General features: G+C 43.7%; 1 protein-coding gene across 2 annotated transcripts in view; it reads left to right on the forward strand.

The window, feature by feature from the left end:
* The first annotated feature begins 601 nt into the window (after window positions 1-601).
* IGSF3 (immunoglobulin superfamily member 3) overlaps window positions 602-18,447 on the forward strand; it is a 118,503-nt gene continuing 100,657 nt past the window's right edge. The window contains exons 1-2 of one of the 2 annotated variants that reach the window (XM_070750212.1): window positions 602-814; window positions 1,414-2,159. In XM_070750212.1, the coding sequence (XP_070606313.1) occupies window positions 2,087-2,159 (73 nt within the window). In that variant the 5' untranslated portion in view covers window positions 602-814; window positions 1,414-2,086. The remainder of the gene's footprint in view (window positions 815-1,413; window positions 2,160-18,447) is intronic. The other variant, XM_070750213.1, reaches the window with a different exon arrangement.

The raw sequence follows: 18,447 nt of genomic DNA on the forward strand, positions 1-18,447 counted from the left end.
CTCTTTCCTGTTACTTTGTCTTTCTTTGTCTTTCTTTTTTCTTTCCCTTTCTTACTTTATTTCTCTTCCCTCTCTTTTTCTTTCTTTTCTGCTACTTTCTCTTTCTCTTTCTTTCTTTTCCTTTTTTCTCTTCTCTCTTTCTTTCCTGTTTCTTTCTCTTTTCTGTTACTTTCTCTTTCTTTCCCTTTCTTTTTTCTTTCCCTTTCTTACTCTTTCCTCCCTCTTTCTTTCTTTCCTTTTTCTTTCTCTCTTTTCTGTTACTTTCTCTCTCTTTCTCTCTTTCTTTCCTCTGTTTCTTTCTCTCTTTTCTGTTACTTTCTGTTACTCTCTCTCTTTCTTCCCTCTGTTTCTTTCTCTCTTTTTCTGTTACTTTCTCTTTCCCTTTCTTTATCTTCTCTCTCTCTCTCTTTCTTTTTCTCCTTTCTCTCTCTCTTTCCTCAGGAGCGAGAGCTTTTCTCCCTTTGCAGCAGGAGAAGGTGAACGAGAAAGGTACAAAGAGAAAGGCCAAGGAGAAACGGGAGGCGGGCGCAGGACGGGGAGGCACCGGAGAGGGGCGGAGCTCCCAACCCGAGAGGAAACGCTCGGCACCCCCTGCAGCAGCAGCTTTGAATAGAGAATGAAGCCCGAACGGAGACGCCGACGAGAAGGCGGTGGCAGCAGGCTGAGGGGAGGAACTCGGAGCGGACAGGTTAGGAGTTGAAGTAGCGCCAAGCGCGGGGCGAGGAGAGGGGAAAAGGCGGCACCGCAGCCAACCCCTGGCCGGCGCGAGGGGCGAAAAGAAGCGGGGCACGTGGAGCGGCCAAACCGTGTGTGGGTAAGGGAGTAGCCGGAGAGAGAGAGGGGGGGAAACAATCGGGTTTCTCTTCCGAAGTGGCCAAGCTTAGCTCGGGACGGCGTGGTTTCTTCGCCTTGGCAGGCGGAATGCGCGCTTCCTCGCAATTTGCCGGACTCCAGTGGATATAATCTCGGCTGGAGTTGACCGCCTCCCGTGTGGCATTTTCGCGGCTGGTCCCAGCCAGGTTCCACCTCCCGCCCCTGCTTTTTGTGTGTGTGTATGTTTGTGCCAATAATCCGTTCTTGCAGAGGGCGCCCTGTTAAAAGCCCTTCTCTCTCTCTCTCTCTCTCTCCCGTTTGAGAAAATGGGAGGCGGCTCTCTTGAGTAAGGGGTTGAAACAATAGCGGGCTGGTCTTTCCCTCGTTATGCTGATGCTCTTGGCGGGCGGGGGGGTGGGGGGGAGAGGGCGGGCCGTGGCTCCGATGAGCTCCATTTCTCCAGTTCCGTCGACCGTCCCCTTCAAATGCTCGGCGCTCACGGCCCACCGGGGGGAAATTCGGAGCAACAATTCAGTTTAATTCTCTTCCTCCCATGCATAAGTTTTCCTGTCTCTCTCCCCCCCCCCCTTCCTTTCTTAGGAAGCAGCAGATGTCAACTCTTGGCACCTGAGAAAGGAACCCAGACTGGAGACCACCCGCAGCTGAAGTGGCATCTTTGGGTTGCTTATTTGCCCCTTAAGGAGTGAAAAGATCTTTCACGTTTTGGTGATCAGACCTTGCTGTGCCTCCCCTGAAGTAAAATTGACAGGACTCCCAATTCCTATGGATCCTTTGGGGGATTTTCAAAAAAAAATAAATGTCAAAAGAACTTGCTTAATGATCTAGGTTTTATCATGCGCCACCAAACGCCTATTTTTTTCTGAGTCGAGAGGTGATTCCGTCTTGTAAAGATGGAATAGATTCGGGGCGCCTTTCCTGTTTCCAGGAGGACAGATCAAGAAAAGGAAGCGCACGCCAAGGGTGCTGTAAGAGGGAGGAATACAAAGTAGGTGCTGCCAAATGTAACGTGTCAGGATTTAGAAAAAAGGCAAAGGAATCTTTTTGGAATGAAGATTTAGCCTCTGAAGACAGTTCTACGTCTTCTACTGGACCGGGACTTCACTGATTCCTCAGCCCACCCCCAATCCCTTTTCAATCCTTTTCCCTGTCTTTCCACCACATCAGAATATTTGTCTTTTGGAGATATAAACCAGTTGGTATTTTTGACAGCGTAAGATAAAAGGATAAAGAAGAGCGCAAGTGGGAAACAGTGATGCCTTTTTATCTTCTCTTTACTACAAAGATGAGGTACCTTCTGCTGGAGCTGACATCTTTCATGCTTCTAGGTAAGAAACTGCTTATCTCTGTCAAAAAAACCTGGCAGGTTTTAACTCATCATTTGCTCCACCACCCCTGTGTTTTCTTGTAAGATTGAACAGTTCTATTATTGGGGTGATGCTGGACTCAGGAAGAAAAGGAACTTATTTAACACAGTGGATTTAATGAGATTATAGCTAGTACAATGTTCTGTAACTGTCTCTAAGCAAACGTATGAAGTTTGATGAGGTTATTGAAAGCAGTATATTGGCTTTTTCTGCTGTGCCTGAAACAGGTTTCTGTCTGGCTTTTGAACCTGAGTGTTTGATATTAGGATCAACTGTGAATTTAGCTAGTAGTGCATTTAGGAGGTAAAAAGTACCACCTGATGTTTGAAAACAAGTATAGGGGCAGTAAAGGAACACAAGGCTGGAGAATGGAAGCTAGATTTTTTTTTTTGTGCTCATGCTAATGTGTCTTGTCACTATATTTTTTTGCAATGAGAACAAATAAGTATCTTGCAATGTAGTAAAATTGAATATTATCTGTGACAAAAAGATAGCTGGACAAGATGCTAAGCACATAAAATGTATAATAGAAATGTATGTTATGATATATGTATTTAATCTTTAAAGTGCTAAAAATTTTACCAAAGGAAAGTTCTGCTAATTTCTGTAAAGCTTACTTCTAAGTAAAAGTGTGTAGCATTGTAGCCTTTGTTTCTAAAGAAAAAATAAGAAGCTATGCTTTACTTTTTGCAAAAAAGTAGAGATATGGCTAACTTAAAACTAGGAGAATGTTATCTGAATACTCAGTATCATAGTCCCTGCCTGCCATCAAGTGATTTGTAGCTGGCATGTGTTTTAAACAACTGCATATATATCTTAAAAATGGACAAAGTGAAAGTTCATGTAGCTCTATAAAGTATCAGCATTTGTATGGTTAAGAGATATACAGTACTGTACATGTCTCTGTATTGACTTCATTAAATATATTGTATAAGTAGTGAAAAAAAACCACATTTACATTTTACAAAGTTCATATATATAGTGTGGCAATAATAAAGATTGTTTCTGATTCTGGATATAGAAAAATGCAGATAATAAAGCACCACCAATAAAGCATTAAAAATGTCCTTTGAATAAATGTAGAAACTACTGTGCAATTGGTAAATTTGTTTTAAGAAACTGTTTCTCGCTAGTGATTTGTTTTCTAAACTGTTACACCCAATTTATTACATAGTTGGGTATAAGTGACTATGGATAGTGGTAGAAACAAATTATGACACATGCATAGTAAGTGCAAATCCTACCCTTGTAGACATGACAGGGTTGCAGGGTTTGCATCATGATGTCGCAATGTACCTCATCATATGTCCCTCCTTGTCTAGTACTATAGATTCTTATGTGGGTTTGTAAACTTGTGGAATATGTCTGTTAAGACTGACAATCATCTAAGACATGGTTGTCCCAAAGTCACTTTTTCAAAAGGTAACTGGACTTTCTTAGGGTTTTTTTCCTTGAAAATGTTTTGCTTCTCATCCAAGAAGCCTATCCACTTATAGTAGGGAATGGAAGGTTTTATTTTGTGGAAATAATTGCATTATTATTGCTGTATTGCTTTAAAAATGAATAATATTGCAACAAATGTCTTGCCTGAGCTGCAATCTTTAGGTGTATTTATATTAAAAAGTGAAAAAAACAACCTTACATTCCAATGCTGAAATATTTCTCTTAGGATAGTGCCAAAATTGTAGCCTGAAGATAAGCCTAGTGTATTCTGAGAACTAACATGAATAAATCAGAGTTATTTATTAAATAAAGGCAATGAGTTTGAACATTAAATCTTTCTGTTTTAAGAACAGTATTATTCTAACCAAAGCAGTCTAATGTCAGATTATATTGTTCTGTTCCTAACGCTAGTGTCACAGCAAAACAGTAGAGGGCTCTGTATTACTATAAGACCTATGGTAGCTTTTCAAATGATCATAAAATTCAGGAGTCTGGCAACAGTTTTAAAACAAAAGACAAATATAAATTGTTTATTTATTAATTGGATTTCTATGCCGCCCCTCTCCAAGGACTCCGAGTTGAAAATTAGTTTCAACTTCAAGGCTAAATGTCAATCTTTTAAGCATCTTTCTCTGAAAACTGTAATTCGGTTTAAATTAACTGTCCCTCTTGAATAACAAATTGCATGGCTATATCAAAGCATTTCTGCGTAAATTTCAGTTCTCTAACTCACTTGATTAAAAAAAGTGATGGTGATGGTGATCTATGTAGGGTAATTATGGAAGATTATCTCTGTGAAGATGTCTAGATATCTCCAGTTGGCTTGTACAATTTATAAAAGGATTTCATGTGGTCTGAAGGCCTTGCTATGTTTTACCTTAGAAAACTTCAGAGTTGGGATGAATGTGATTTGTTTTCTTACTGAGAAAAGAGGGCATGATACAAATCAAAACTTTAATTTGTTCTGTTGCTTGAATTTTCTAATGATTCTGAAAGGTGACTTTGTCCAGAGTGTTAATTACATCCCATAGAATTTAGAAAAATGGCCATAAAAATTATAATTCATATTTGCTTATGATTTCATAAGCCCCTATGAATTGGAAGTGAAATTCTGTGAGTTCTGAAAGCAATGAAAGATGAGGTGTAATTATGGGGAAATTGCAGCTCTTCCTCCTGCTCCCCATAGTGCAGAGGATTGAAAAGTCTCATCTGGCATGTGGGTGTTGTACAGAGGATACCGCTGATTTTCTTCTGCTTGCACAGCAGTGCTTCAGTTCCAAGGCTTTAAGAAAGTGGCACTTTATCATACTGAGTATATAATGGGGAGAAATGGGGTATAATATTGTAAATAACCCTTGCACAGTAATGAGACTGTAAATGTCTCTGTCAGGCACCGCTAGGCCCATACATGTTTCTAAGATTGACTTCTTCCCATAACACCAAGTCTGATACTAATACATGTAGAGTAATACATTAAAAATAAAGCACAATGAACTTTAAAGTTACAGAATTCATTTTCTCCTTGTTGGATTACGAGTAGTTTTTGTGTTTCCTTAGGCTTCCGCCCATGGCTAACACTATATTTATAAAATATTGTTCTGTCGGGCTCTCTGGTAGACTCCTCCCAAAAATTCACAGGTACAAATTTCAGACACACACACGTTTGAAAATTCAAAACAATGTTCTTTATAATGAAACTTCACTTGAACTAAGCCCTCTTTTGGTATAGCAAAGAACACTGGTCTCCAAACAAACTGGTAATTTGTACAAGTCTCTTATCAGTTCTGTGATACTTAGCTTGCAGCTGTGAGGCAATTCACAGTCCTTCTTCTTTCACAAGTGAAACACACTTTGCTCTGGTTTAGTTTCAAAGCAGGAAAAAATTAGCACACAAAAAGCCAAAGTCAGTAAAGCAGTCATGAAACACAACGATCAGATAATCCTCCACAATGGCCAAACCCACAGGCTGCTATTTATAGCAGCCTCACTAATTACCACAGCCCCACCCAACCACAGGTGGTCTCATTTTCTTTGATAATAAATATCTCAATTGTTGTTGCCTATGCATCGCTCTCCGCATGCGTGGCTGTATCATTAACTCTTGTTCTGAATCCAAGGAGGAGCTAGATAATTGATCTCCTTCTGAGCTGTCTGCCACACTCTCCTCCTCCCTGTCACTCATGTCTTCTTGGTCAGAGGAGCCTTCATCAGCAGATTCCACCGGGGGGGGGGGGGCAAAACAGGCCTGCAGCATGTGCATGTCTCCCCCACATCCACAGTCCTTGGGGCATGAGCTGGGCCAGAGCTAACCACAACAAAATATAGTGTAAATTGAGGGGATTCTCTGAATTTGGCATAAATAAATAAATAAAATTTATAAGCATGATCTTTCCATTTGTTTCTGTATTATGCTCACAGAACAATACCAGTAGCTGCTTCCCCAATCCTTAATAAATAGTGCCAATTTATAGCAGCTTGGAATATTGAGAGTTTGATTAAAACCTTACTTATATTGGTCGGATCATTGTCTCCTCACAATTGGTGATTGTTTGCAAAAATGCAGAACCCATAATAAATCTACATTTCTTCAAGTTTTGACGAATACATATGGGAGGAGAACTTAAAAAAAAATTCTCCCGAGAAGATAGTAGAACCCTTAGCCAGAGTTTCTGTATATACAGTGTTCCCTCGATTTTCGCGAGGGTTGCGTTCTGAGGCTGCCCGCGAAAGTCGAATTTCCGCAAACTAGAGATGCGGAAGTAAATACACTATTTTTGGCTATGAACGGTATCACAAGCCTTCCCGTAACACTTTAAACCCCTAAACTGCAATTTCTCATTCCCTTAGCAACCATTTAGATTGTTACTCACCATGTTTATTTATTAAAGTTTATTAAAAAAAATATTTATTAAAGGCGGATGAAAGTTTGGCAATGACGTATGACATCATCGGACGGGGAAAAACCGTGGTATAGGGAAAAAAACAGCAAAGTATTTTTTAATTAATATTTTTGAAAAACCGTGGTATAGCCGTTTCGCGCAGTTCGAACCCGCGAAAATCAAGGGACCACTGTATTCAGAAATATCCCATATACATATACACAACCATTTCTATTTCTTTGAAACTTATATTAAGTTTTCATTACTTTTAGGACACAGATTTTGCCTTTCACAATTTGAAACTGAATACTGCACCACTAATTTGTTGCAAATGCCCAACAACCTCATTGAGATTTTGAAACCACTGTAAAAATAGCTTCAAGGATAACAAGTGTTCTTGATGTTTCAGCATGCCTACCAAAGTTGAAACTACCATTTACTGTTAACTTGATTCTCTGTTAAGAATAAGAACAGCTTGCAAAGGCAATTTCAGATTTTGTGTCAGAATTCCTGCTGTTTTCTGTGATAATAGGCAGGTTGAATAAAGTCTTGAGAAAAAGCGTATTGGTACTAATGTGCAGAAAAGTAATGATTTGAATTTAATTTAAAAAATAGGAATGCTATTGGGGCTGAAAAAATGGTGATAAGAGATAAGAATGTTTTAGGAAGGGTTTTTTAAAATATATCTGTTGGCTGCCACTGCCTATTTCTATAAATTATATAAAAAACAATTTCCTGAAAAGGAAAGTTGACAAACCTTAAAAGTAAGCTAATGCATTCTGACATAACCTCTGTGGAACAATGCAAATTCAGGGTGTTACCAAAAATTGAGGCTGCAAACCATTTTCCTATTTCTTGTGTAAGATTTCTACATTTTCTGGGAGGAGAATACATTTGCCAGACACAACTGCTGTGTCATGATTGATCTGCTTCTTGTCACCAAAACTATATACCGCCCCAAGACATTACCTAGCCTGAATTGCAACATTATGACTGGTTTTCTTTTCTAAATTGCTAAAAGCATTTTGTAATAATCTGGGTGTGTGTTTTGACTCTTATATTTGCACTGGTATCTTGATTCCTTTGTGCCGCTAAGCCTTTGCTCTTTCTAGATAAGTGTAAAAGTTTATCAGATATGGGAAGGAAGAATAGCTGTTTCCTAAGGCAAAACTGAGATTGAAGTTCCTCTAAAAAGTAATGGAAGTTTAGAGAGTATTTCTTTTGCAGCAGAGGCGGAGTAACGACACGGACACAAGAGCTGGATTTAAACTGGGTCATTTTTATTAATTAAATTTGCATAATTTATTTAAATAAATTTGCATAAATTTACTATAACCCTAAACAAGGACCCGCAGGGTCAAACAATTACTTCTGGGGCGGAAAATGACGTAATAAAAACTTCCGGGGCAACTATGGGCATAGCTCCATGCTGATCCAGGTGAGGGGCCACGCCCTCACCTGACTCACTGCCATGCACTTGCATGTGGGAGGTCCCGCCGTCTATCCCATACAAGGGGAAAGCAATGGGCGGGACCCAAAGACAGGTTCCCCCCAATTGCTCAGGTCGCTTCCACCACAAGCCTTTGGAGAGAACCTGTCAATCATCCCCAAAGATGCCCAACGGAGAACACGCAGTTGCTAAACCACCATCTAGTTTTCCACCCCTAACCTGCCTACCCAAATGACCAAAGGTATGCCAATTAGCCTGAACATGAGTGAAGCACCCCCTAACCGCGTATCCGTCACCGCAGTGTGGAATAGGTGAAAAAATGTTCGCAGAAAATACCGTGACCGCCAAAAATTCCTATTTGGCCCCCCGAGGGGCGACCCCACTGGCACACTGAAAGATAGGGAGGGCGGGTGGGTGTTCTCCTCTTGTCATCCAGGGCGAAAAGGAGGCCCTGGAATCTGCCCAGCCCTTTTATAGGGCTGCAGGCTCCGCCCTGGATGACGTCACTGCCAAAGCCTTCCCAAGAGGTGGCCGAGATCTCGCGAAATATCGCGAGATCTCGGCCGAAAACAAGATGGCAGCCGCGCCGGAGGCCGTGTCCCCTGGCCCTGCAGCAAAACGGGCCGCGGATCAATCACCGGCCAGGTATTTTCATGATATTACTGAATACATCTGTCCTTTCTTTTGGAATCTTTCTGTCAAAATATTCTGCTCTTAAGATTGCAAGCCCAGTGAATGTACAGTAATTGAAAAGATTCTCAAAACATTGTTTGCCTGATAAGTATTAAAGGATACTATTGCAAAATTAATTAACATTAAATATGCCAGTCACTGTTCTAAAAGAAATTAGGCATCTCATTCCTCTGCTCCATTAATGGCGAACCTCTTAGACACTGAGTGCACAAATTGCTCATATGCATGCTCAAACTGAAAGGTTAAACTGTGCAGACATGTGCATGTGCGAATATGTGCATGCATGGGCATGCACACATGCATAGCAGAGACCCGAAGATCAGCTGGCTGGCAGAAGGCAGGGCATCCCAACAGTGGCAGCACAGCAAGAGGTAAGATCTTTTTCTTTCCCGAGCTTCTGTTTTGTCGTTTGCAGGGAAACAGAAGCTCATGAAAGAAACTCCACGGAGATCACTCCTGGGTCAACAGGCCATAGGTTCGCCATCAAGGCTCTACTCATTCTGCTTTTATGAACATATGAAGAGACACAACACAAAAATTAGTTAAGCCATAGATTTACATGTGCTTGTTTCTTGCATTCTGCAGCTTTAGATGTGGACAAGGATGCAAATAAAACATTTATACAGAAGCTTAATTAGTTTCACAGTAAGATTACAGATTTTATAATTTACTGCAGATCTGTAAACTCTTGAATTTTGGCGCTCATCAGCCCTATTCAACATTAGCAGTCTTGAATAATGGTGAAAGTCCAACAAAATTGTAAGGTTATATTTAAAGGAATCCATTACAATCTAAATAAAAGTAATGCAGATCTGGGGATTCTATGCTCTCTTTATAAAGAAAAGTGGCTGTTAATCATCAAAACATAGCAAAATGAATTTAAGGTAAAACATAATCTGAATAATAGAAAAAGTAGCTAGCAAAGTGTGAGAAAAGAGGAAGTGAAATACTGTATAGTGGACCATCAGTCTCAGTCGAAAAAGACTTGAGCGTAACTTTGATCATCTACAAGCCTTTGAGTTGATAATAATGTTACTGTACTTGTTTCTATGAACAGGGGAATAACAAGTTGCGATAAATATGTGTTGTATGTATAAAATAAATCATGTATTTATATGAATATAATCCAGTTTGTTTGTATTTAAATAATGATAGGATAATATGGGGCTATGAACTAATATAGTATAGTATAGTATAGTATAGTATAGTATAATATAATATAATATAATATAATATAATATAATATACTCTTTTGTAGATTCTTTCTCTGAAAAATGAAGCACTAGAACATTGTTTCAGTATATAGTGTTCATAATATCTGTTAAGTCCTAAGACCTTGTCACTCTTCTTTATATACTATAAAGATCTACTGTTCACTGGACTGACCCTTAGGAAAACATCTTGCCTGAACCACATTGGTCACGCGGGGTGGGGGTAGAGGGCAATGATATTTGAAAAGTTTCGTGGTTCTATAATTTACCCCTTAAATTATTTCCTAACTAGTCTGAATATTTTGTACTAAAGCTTTACTTACTATACTGTGTGTGTGTGTGTGTGACATGCTTTTGCTTAATTTGAAAATTAAGGGAGACTAGGATAGATCTATTTCGGCCTTATTCTGGCCTCATCAGCTACCCATACCCTCACTGGGACTTGAACTTGCAGCGTTTGCCTTGTAAGGCAGAAAATTAACCTCTAGGCTACAGTATCCAATCCCTTCAGCTCTGTATATATACAGAGTGTATATATACCCTGTTTCCCCGATAGTAAGACACCCCCGATTGTAAGACGTATCGGGGGTTTCAGGGGGGTCGGCTAATATAAGCCGTACCCCGAAAGTAAGACATATGTCTTACTTTCGGGGAAACACGGGGGTATTGCCGGGGGGGGGAGCCCGATGACGTCGCTTCCAAGCTCCCCGCGCGCCCTTCGCCTCGCCGCGGCGCCACCGCCTCTTCCCCTGCCGAGGCTCGGCTGCAAGTGGCCAGCGAGGCCGACCGGCTCCGAGGCGAGCGGCCGGAGCTGCGCCCTCCTTCGCCCACCTCCTTTCCGGCAGCTCCCCGCGCGCCCCTCACCTCCAATGTAAGACATACCCCGAAAGTAAGACGTAGTGGGGCTTTTGGGGGTAAAAAGAAAGTAAGACACTGTCTTACTTTCGGGGAAACACGGTATATACACACACAGTGGTATCTCTACTTAAGAACTGAATTCGTTCCGTGACCAGGTTCTTAGGTAGAAAAGTTCTTAAGTAGAAGAAATTTTTCCCATAAGAATCAATGTAAAAGCAAATAATATGTGTAAAGCCATTAGGAAAGAAATAAAAGCTCAGAATTTGGGTAGGAGGAGGAAGAAGAAGAGGAGGAGGACAGTCGCTGCTGAAGGAAGAAGGTGAGGTGAGGGGAATCAAAAAAATTCAAAACTTTAATGTTTTATAAAATAAGGACTCTGAGACGGCGAGGAGGAGCACACGCCTCCCTTCATTTGCTCTGGGCTGCCAAAGCCTTCTTAAGCACCACCGAAAGGCTCCTCTGGCAGCCCAGAAAAGCCCGAGATGGCTGGGATTAAAGGGGTAATGGCAGAAAACTGGCTGGGTCTTTGTGCCGCTCTCAAATTTCCTGGGAAATTTTTCTGGGCTTGGGTTAAAAAATGGTTCTTAAGTACCTAGATAAGTACACCTGGTTCTTATCTAGAAAAGTTCTTAAGTAGAGGCATTCTTAGGTAGAGGTACCACTGTACTGACAGAGCCGGGGTGGCGTAGCAGGTAGAGTGCTGTACTGCAGGCCACTGAAGCTGATTGTAGATCTGTAAGTCAGCGGTTCAAATGTCATCACAGGCTCTAGGTTGACTCAGCCTTCCATCCTTCCGAGGTGGGTAAAATGAGGACCCGGATTGTGGGGGCAATATGCTGACTCTGTTAAAAAGTGCTATTGCTAACACGTTGTAAGCCTCCCTGAGTCTAAGGAGAAGGGCAGCATAAAAATCGAATAAACAAAATAAATAAATAAACAAACAAACAAACAAACAAACAGTCCCCAATCTTTCCAGGTTGGTGGACCAGCGGAAGGGGGGATGTTAAGGATGGTAAGTAGAGAGGATGATAAGTAAAGATAGTTCTGTACAGATTATGCTATCTACAAATACATTTTATGTATAATTGAAAATGTCTTTAATATTAAAATGATCAATACACGTTTAAAAATATGCTATAAATATTTTACTTCTCTATAAACTGATACATAAATGTTTCAATGAAAAATATGAATACTCTTCCATATTTTTTTAATTGTTGTTTTTAACAGTAATGGATTATTAGACTGTGAGAGATTGTCTAAAATTGGGCAGATAAATGCATTAGCAGTTATTTTTTCACTAAATTGATATTGACATTCTCAGAGTGCTTCTTTTTCCTGTTTCTGTATAATAGTTGATAGTCTTTTAACAATTTCAAAAAATCATGATTGAATACTTTTTAAATGAAAAAAGAAAGAAAATAGTTTAAATGCAAATATAATTCCATTACCAAAGGACTGTCCCTTTCCAGTTTTCTAAGTGTTTGCATATTTTGCAACTGTTTATCAGAACTATATAAATGATGTATGTGTGCATAAATGATACGAAAATATGATGCTTAATTTATTTACCTTAATAACAAAATATATTCATCATGTGACACAGAAGTGTAAAGAAGTAATTGTGATCCTATTTGAGTTAATTGAGTTGATAGGGGTAAGACTGAGCACTCCATTAAGCTACTTAGGCTGATCTTGAACAGCCCTGTATACATCTCAAAAATTTTGGTTCTATTATCAGAATAAATTTCTCACTAAGCCAATTCTGGAAATATGATCTGCTCAAAAGAAAGATCTAATAGCCTTAAAATGTCATTCACCATATGAAACCACTTTATAACCCTTGGTCTCCACTGGTCCCCCATTAGAGACATAGTCTTCATATGGAGAAGTTTGGAAATAACAATAGCGATCATCTGGAACCAGTCCAGGAATTGCTTAATTCCTGCATAAGTGCACCATTGCGCCTACCATCTCTTCCAACTGTCCTATTTTATCATTACTTTTTACTTATGTTTATACAAACTACTACTATCCTATACATGTTTGACAAATAAATAAATTGAATGAATGAATGAATGAATGAATGAATGAATGAATGGAAACATAGAAATGTAGAAGATTGACGGCAGAAAAAGACCTCATGGTCCATCTAGTCTGCATTGAATGAATGAATGAATGAATGAATGAATGAATGAATGAATGAATGAATGAATATTAAAACTGAAGAACAAAATATTTCTTCTAAAAGAATGGTTTATGGATTTTTGGTATATAACTTTTTGGTATATAAAGATACATATGAACATGTTAAGTGTTGGGCATGTTTTGCTCGGTAGCTCATTGAGTGTTACCCTGTATCAGAATTTTATAGGGGAATATGAGACTCTTTAATTTACTTCTATTTTCATAACTAGACTGACATCTGATAATTATATTGTACCGTGGCTTTGCAATGTACCTGTCTGTCAAGGAGAAAGGCAACAACATATTTAGGCTTAAAATTATCAAATTTCCATAGTTATAATAGTACTGTACAGTGTTAATTCATAAACTAATGGTAGTAGTGCTATACCATTCAGAAGTTTTGCCCAATACACAATAAAATATTTAACAAATTTATTCCCCAAAGGTGGAAACTTCATTTTCTGAGAACCATAGTTTAAAATATTTATATTTACATAAAATACATGATTTCAGATGTAAACGTAAGTGTGAGATAGCAATTCCCCTTGATCATTAAAGTTATTGCTAAATTCAACTATGTTAATTGCTATTTATTTTCTTTATTTAGAAAGATTATCCTATATGTTTAGTGACAGAGACCCTGTCCTGAACACACATTGGCCTATAGCATACATAAGTGGTGAGCAGGTTGTCCTGTTTTCATGTTATGCTGTGATAGTTTTCATGGCTGCAGTCTCAGCATGGCATCTCTGTTCAGAAGCTTCCATGTGAGCTGAAACTCCGATACTTTTGATCTCATGTTGAATTACTTAGATCAGTGTTTCCCAACCTTGGCTACTTGAAGATATTTGGACTTCAGCTCCCAGAATTCCCCAGCCAACATTCGCTGGCTGAAGAATTCTGGGAGTTGAAGTCCAAATATCTTCAAGTTGCCAAGGTTGGGAAACACTCACTTAGATAGAGGCAAAAAGTGTCAGCTGCTTCCTCGTACAGAAGCAGACTATCTCTAGAGAAGAAATATTACTTCTGCCAGGTTCTTTCTCAAATGGGCAACTGGACCATCATATGTAATTCTTTGCTGGAGAGACGGAGTAACGACACGGACACCAGAGCTGGATTTAAAATTGGGTCATTTTTATTAACATAAATTTGCATAATTTAGTCAAATACTTTTGCATAAATTAGCATAAACAACTATGACCCGGAACTGGACCTGCAGGGTCAAACAAATACTTCCGGGGCGGAAATGACGTATGCCAGCAAACATTCCTGGGCAACTCATGGGCGTATCTCGATGCAAGGTCCAGGTGAGGGCCAGGCCGTCACCTGTGACCTTTTCTGCCATGCTGTGCATGAGGGGGGTCCCACCGGCTAACCCGAATCGGGGAATTAAAGGTGTAGGACCCAAAGACAGGTTCCCCCCAGCTGCTCAGGCAGAAACTCCCTCCATGAGCTTGCGGAGAACCTGTCAATCATCCCCAAAGATGCCCAAGGGAGAACGCGCGGTTGCTAAACCACCCAGTTTTCCGCCCCTAACCTGCCTACCCAAATGACCAAAGGTAAGCCAATTAACCTAATTAATGCAAGCACCCCCTAACCGCACATCCATCACCCCAGTGTGGAATGGGCGAAAAAACAGCTCAGCTAAGAGGCAGAACTGCAAAAAATTCCCATTCGGCCCCCTAAGGGCGACCCCGAAGCACACTGCAAAATAGTGGAGGGCGGGCGGGTGTCTGCTCAGTAGCTCGGTCCGGGCGAAAAGGAAGAGCCTCGGGCCTGCTCGCCCTTATATAGGGCAAGCAGGCCCCGCCCGGACCAATCAGGGCCATGGCCAATCAGGCCCTGATCTCCCGAGCGAAGTCTCGCATCGCGAGACTTCGCCCGGGATCCAAAATGGCGGCCGCCATGAGGGACCGTGTCTCCCGGTCCCTCCAGCAAAGCCTGCCTGCCGGGTAAGTCCGGCGCTGCCCTTGCTGGAGAGACGGAGTAACGACACGGACACCAGAGCTGGATTTAAAATTGGGTCATTTTTATTAACATAAATTTGCATAATTTATTCAAATACTTTTGCATAAATTAGCATAAACAACTATGACCCGGAACTGGACCTGCAGAGTCAAACAAATACTTCCGGGGCGGAAATGACGTATGCCAGCAAACATTCCTGGGCAACTCATGGGCGTATCTCGATGCAAGGTCCAGGTGAGGGCCAGGCCGTCACCTGTGACCTTTTCTGCCATGCTGTGCATGAGGGGGGTCCCACCGGCTAACCCGAATCGGGGAATTAAAGGTGTAGGACCCAAAGACAGGTTCCCCCCAGCTGCTCAGGCAGAAACTCCCTCCATGAGCTTGCGGAGAACCTGTCAATCATCCCCAAAGATGCCCAAGGGAGAACGCGCGGTTGCTAAACCACCCAGTTTTCCGCCCCTAACCTGCCACAGGAGCGGGGGTCAGATCTCTATCTTGGCCCCCCGACTCCCCCCTCTAGCTGCGCCAGCTCACGCAGAGACCGCTGCAGGTCCTGTAAGAAAATGGCGTTCCACCGCTCAGACAGGTGAACGCCATCATCTCGGTAAAGCCATGGCCGGCCTATTGAGATAAGGGGATGGGGTACTACCACTCCACCCAATTCCCTAACCGTTTTACCCATAGCCCTATTCACCCGTCGCCTAGCCCGGTGAATGGCCCTAAGGGGAAAGGCGCCCCTCCAAACAAGCCTAGGTAATAGTTCTGACCACACCACTTGCGTGGTGAGCCAGACCTCACGAAGCCTTCGCAGGTCTTCGCGTGCCTGGATGATCAGCGCCAGGCCTCCCAGTATGGACAGGTCATTGCCACCTAAGTGCAATACCAGCCACCTGGGTGCGGCCACAGGACACTGCCCACCCAAACCCATTTGGGAACGACTCCAGGAGCCGCCCCCCATATTGCCGGGCGCAGCCACAAAATGCTGACCGCCTAGCCACACCGGTAGGAGACCCTCCCACCGAATACCTCTCCGGCCCCTCCAGGCAACCCTGACCCACCGCCCCAGGGACGGCTGGGTCCCGACAGCGCTCCTGGCCGCCAGGCGGCCGGCCCAGCAAATCATGCTGTGGCCACACAGCAGCGCCGTCGGTGTCACGTCAGCCTGGGGACCTGCAAGAGGAAACACACGCAGAGAGGTCACCTAGCCTAAGCCCTGCCTAGGATCCTCAGCGGGCCTAACATAACCCAAATATGCCGCTGACCGCCAGCGGCCGATCACCCGAATCCAGTGGGCCGGGAAACCAGAAAGTGCCGTGCTAGGCGGCGCCGATACGGAACGAGGCGTTCCATAACCGGCGGGATCAGTGCCCACCTGGGCCCTCGCCCTGGGTACTAACGCACAAAATTGTAAACGGGTCGGAAGGGGTACCGTCCCAATGCCTAGACGGGCACCCCGCATCCGACCCCCACAGAAAACAACAGAAGCTGTAGGACGGCCACCGTACACCGATTGGTCGGAGGCCGCACTAAGTTAGATGGTAACCCCTCTGCGAAGCTGATCTGACTTGTACCGCCTTACCACAAGGGACCCCCCCCTTGTCTAAAGGCCAGATCAGCGTGCTGGAAGGCACGGAGCGAATTGCCAGCCTGAGATGAGGCCAGGCCTCACTGACCCCAAGGGCCCCACAAGCATGACACAAGTCGCTGCTCCAAAAAAGACGGGCCTCGTACAATGAGGAACACAGACTGCCAAAACCACGTTGATTAAAGACAGCTGCTCCACCGTCAGAGCCTGACGAGTGTCACCAGGGGCCCCCGCTCGCTCCCTAACACAGCCATCCAGCACCTACCGGATGCAAAGTCACCCGAAAAAAACCTGCCAACCCCCCCACCTTGGACAGAAGGCGAGGCCGGCTAACCAGGACCGGATCGTCCTAACTGACAGGCCACGCTGCCCCAGCTGGACGCAGAACCCGGCCAGGCGCTATACAGGGACGGGCCAGCTAAGCTGGTAACCCCTGCCCTGCCTGAAATCCCCAAACTCCCTGCCCGCACTCTGGTATGCCCCAAGGGTGCCGGGCGCTACAGACAAGGGGATTGCCCGGGATGCCCCGTCTCTCCACCACTCTGAATCCCTCCCAGACTCCAGAGGTGGCCGGGGAACGCTTCTGGCAACTCTCGGGCCCACGGGGCCAGGGTCCGAAACCTGGACAACTGACCACGGGACAAGGCGTCAGCAACCCCGTTATCTAACCCGGGGACATGCTTAGCCAAAAACAATGCGTTTAGAGACAAGGACCTGTGCACAAAATGGCGGACAAGCCGCATGACCCTGTCGCTCTTCGAGGACAGGGCATTCACCACATGGACAACCGCTAGGTTGTCACACCAAAAGTGCCCGGTCTTGTCCCTAAACTGCTCCCCCCCAAAGCTCTAAGGCCACTATTAAGGGGAAGAGCTCCAGGAACGTCAGGTCCTTAACCAACGAAGAGGCACTCCATTCCGGAGGCCATGCCGACCAGCACCACTGGTCACCTAACACCACCCCAAAACCACAAGTCCCCGCGGCGTCAGAGCAGAGCTGCAACTCAGCTTCCAAGAGAAGCTCGTGCCTCCAGAAAGACAAACCATTAAACCTGACCAAAAAATCCCGCCACACGCCGAGGTCAGCCCTGACCCCAGCGCAAAGGCGGGTGCGATGATGGGGCAAACGGAGCCCCTTCATCGCATCATACAACCTCCTGGAAAAAGCCCTACCAGGAACAACTACCCGACAGGCAAAATTAAGAATGCCTGCCAATTCCTGAAGCTGCCGTAGGGTCACCTTCCGGCAGCTCAGGACCTCGTCAAGCTTCCGCTTAATCTTTACCAACTTCTCTAGGGGCAATCTAGAAGATTGCTCCTCTGAGTCCAATTCAATACCCAGAAAGGTAATCCTGGTGGCGGGGCCTTCGGTCTTCTCAGAGGCTAAAGGCACCCCCAATTGAGCACAAAGGGCTTCAAAGTCCCGCATCAGGGCAAAACATTGCTCCGAATGCGCAGGCCCAGCCAACAGGAAACCACCAAGGTAGTGAACGACCGTACCCAGACCACTTTGCCTCCTGAGCGCCCACTCCAAGAAGGTGCTAAAACTCTCGAAAAGCGAGCACGAGACAGAGCACCCCATGGGCAAAGCTCTGCCTACGTAATAACCCCCCTCAAAATGGAAGCCCAACAGCTCAAAGTCGTCTGGGTGTATGGGGAGGAGCCGGAATGCCGACTTAATGTCGCATTTACCCATAAGGGCTCCCACCCCACACTTCCTAACCATAGTCACGGCTGCATCAAAGGACGCATACCGGACTGAACACAGCTCGTCAGGAATGAAATCATTCACTGACTCCCCTTTTGGAAAAGACAAATGGTGAATCAACCTAAATTCACCCCTCGCCTTTTTGGGGACCACACCTAAGGGAGACCCCGAAGATTCAGGAAGGGCGGCTCCGAGAAGGGCCCAAGGACCCTGCCCTCGGCCACCTCCTTCCCAATCTTCTCCCTAACAATGTCTTCACGACCAACAA

Source organism: Erythrolamprus reginae, chromosome 4, assembly GCF_031021105.1.
Source record: "Erythrolamprus reginae isolate rEryReg1 chromosome 4, rEryReg1.hap1, whole genome shotgun sequence".
NCBI lineage: Eukaryota > Metazoa > Chordata > Lepidosauria > Squamata > Dipsadidae > Erythrolamprus > Erythrolamprus reginae.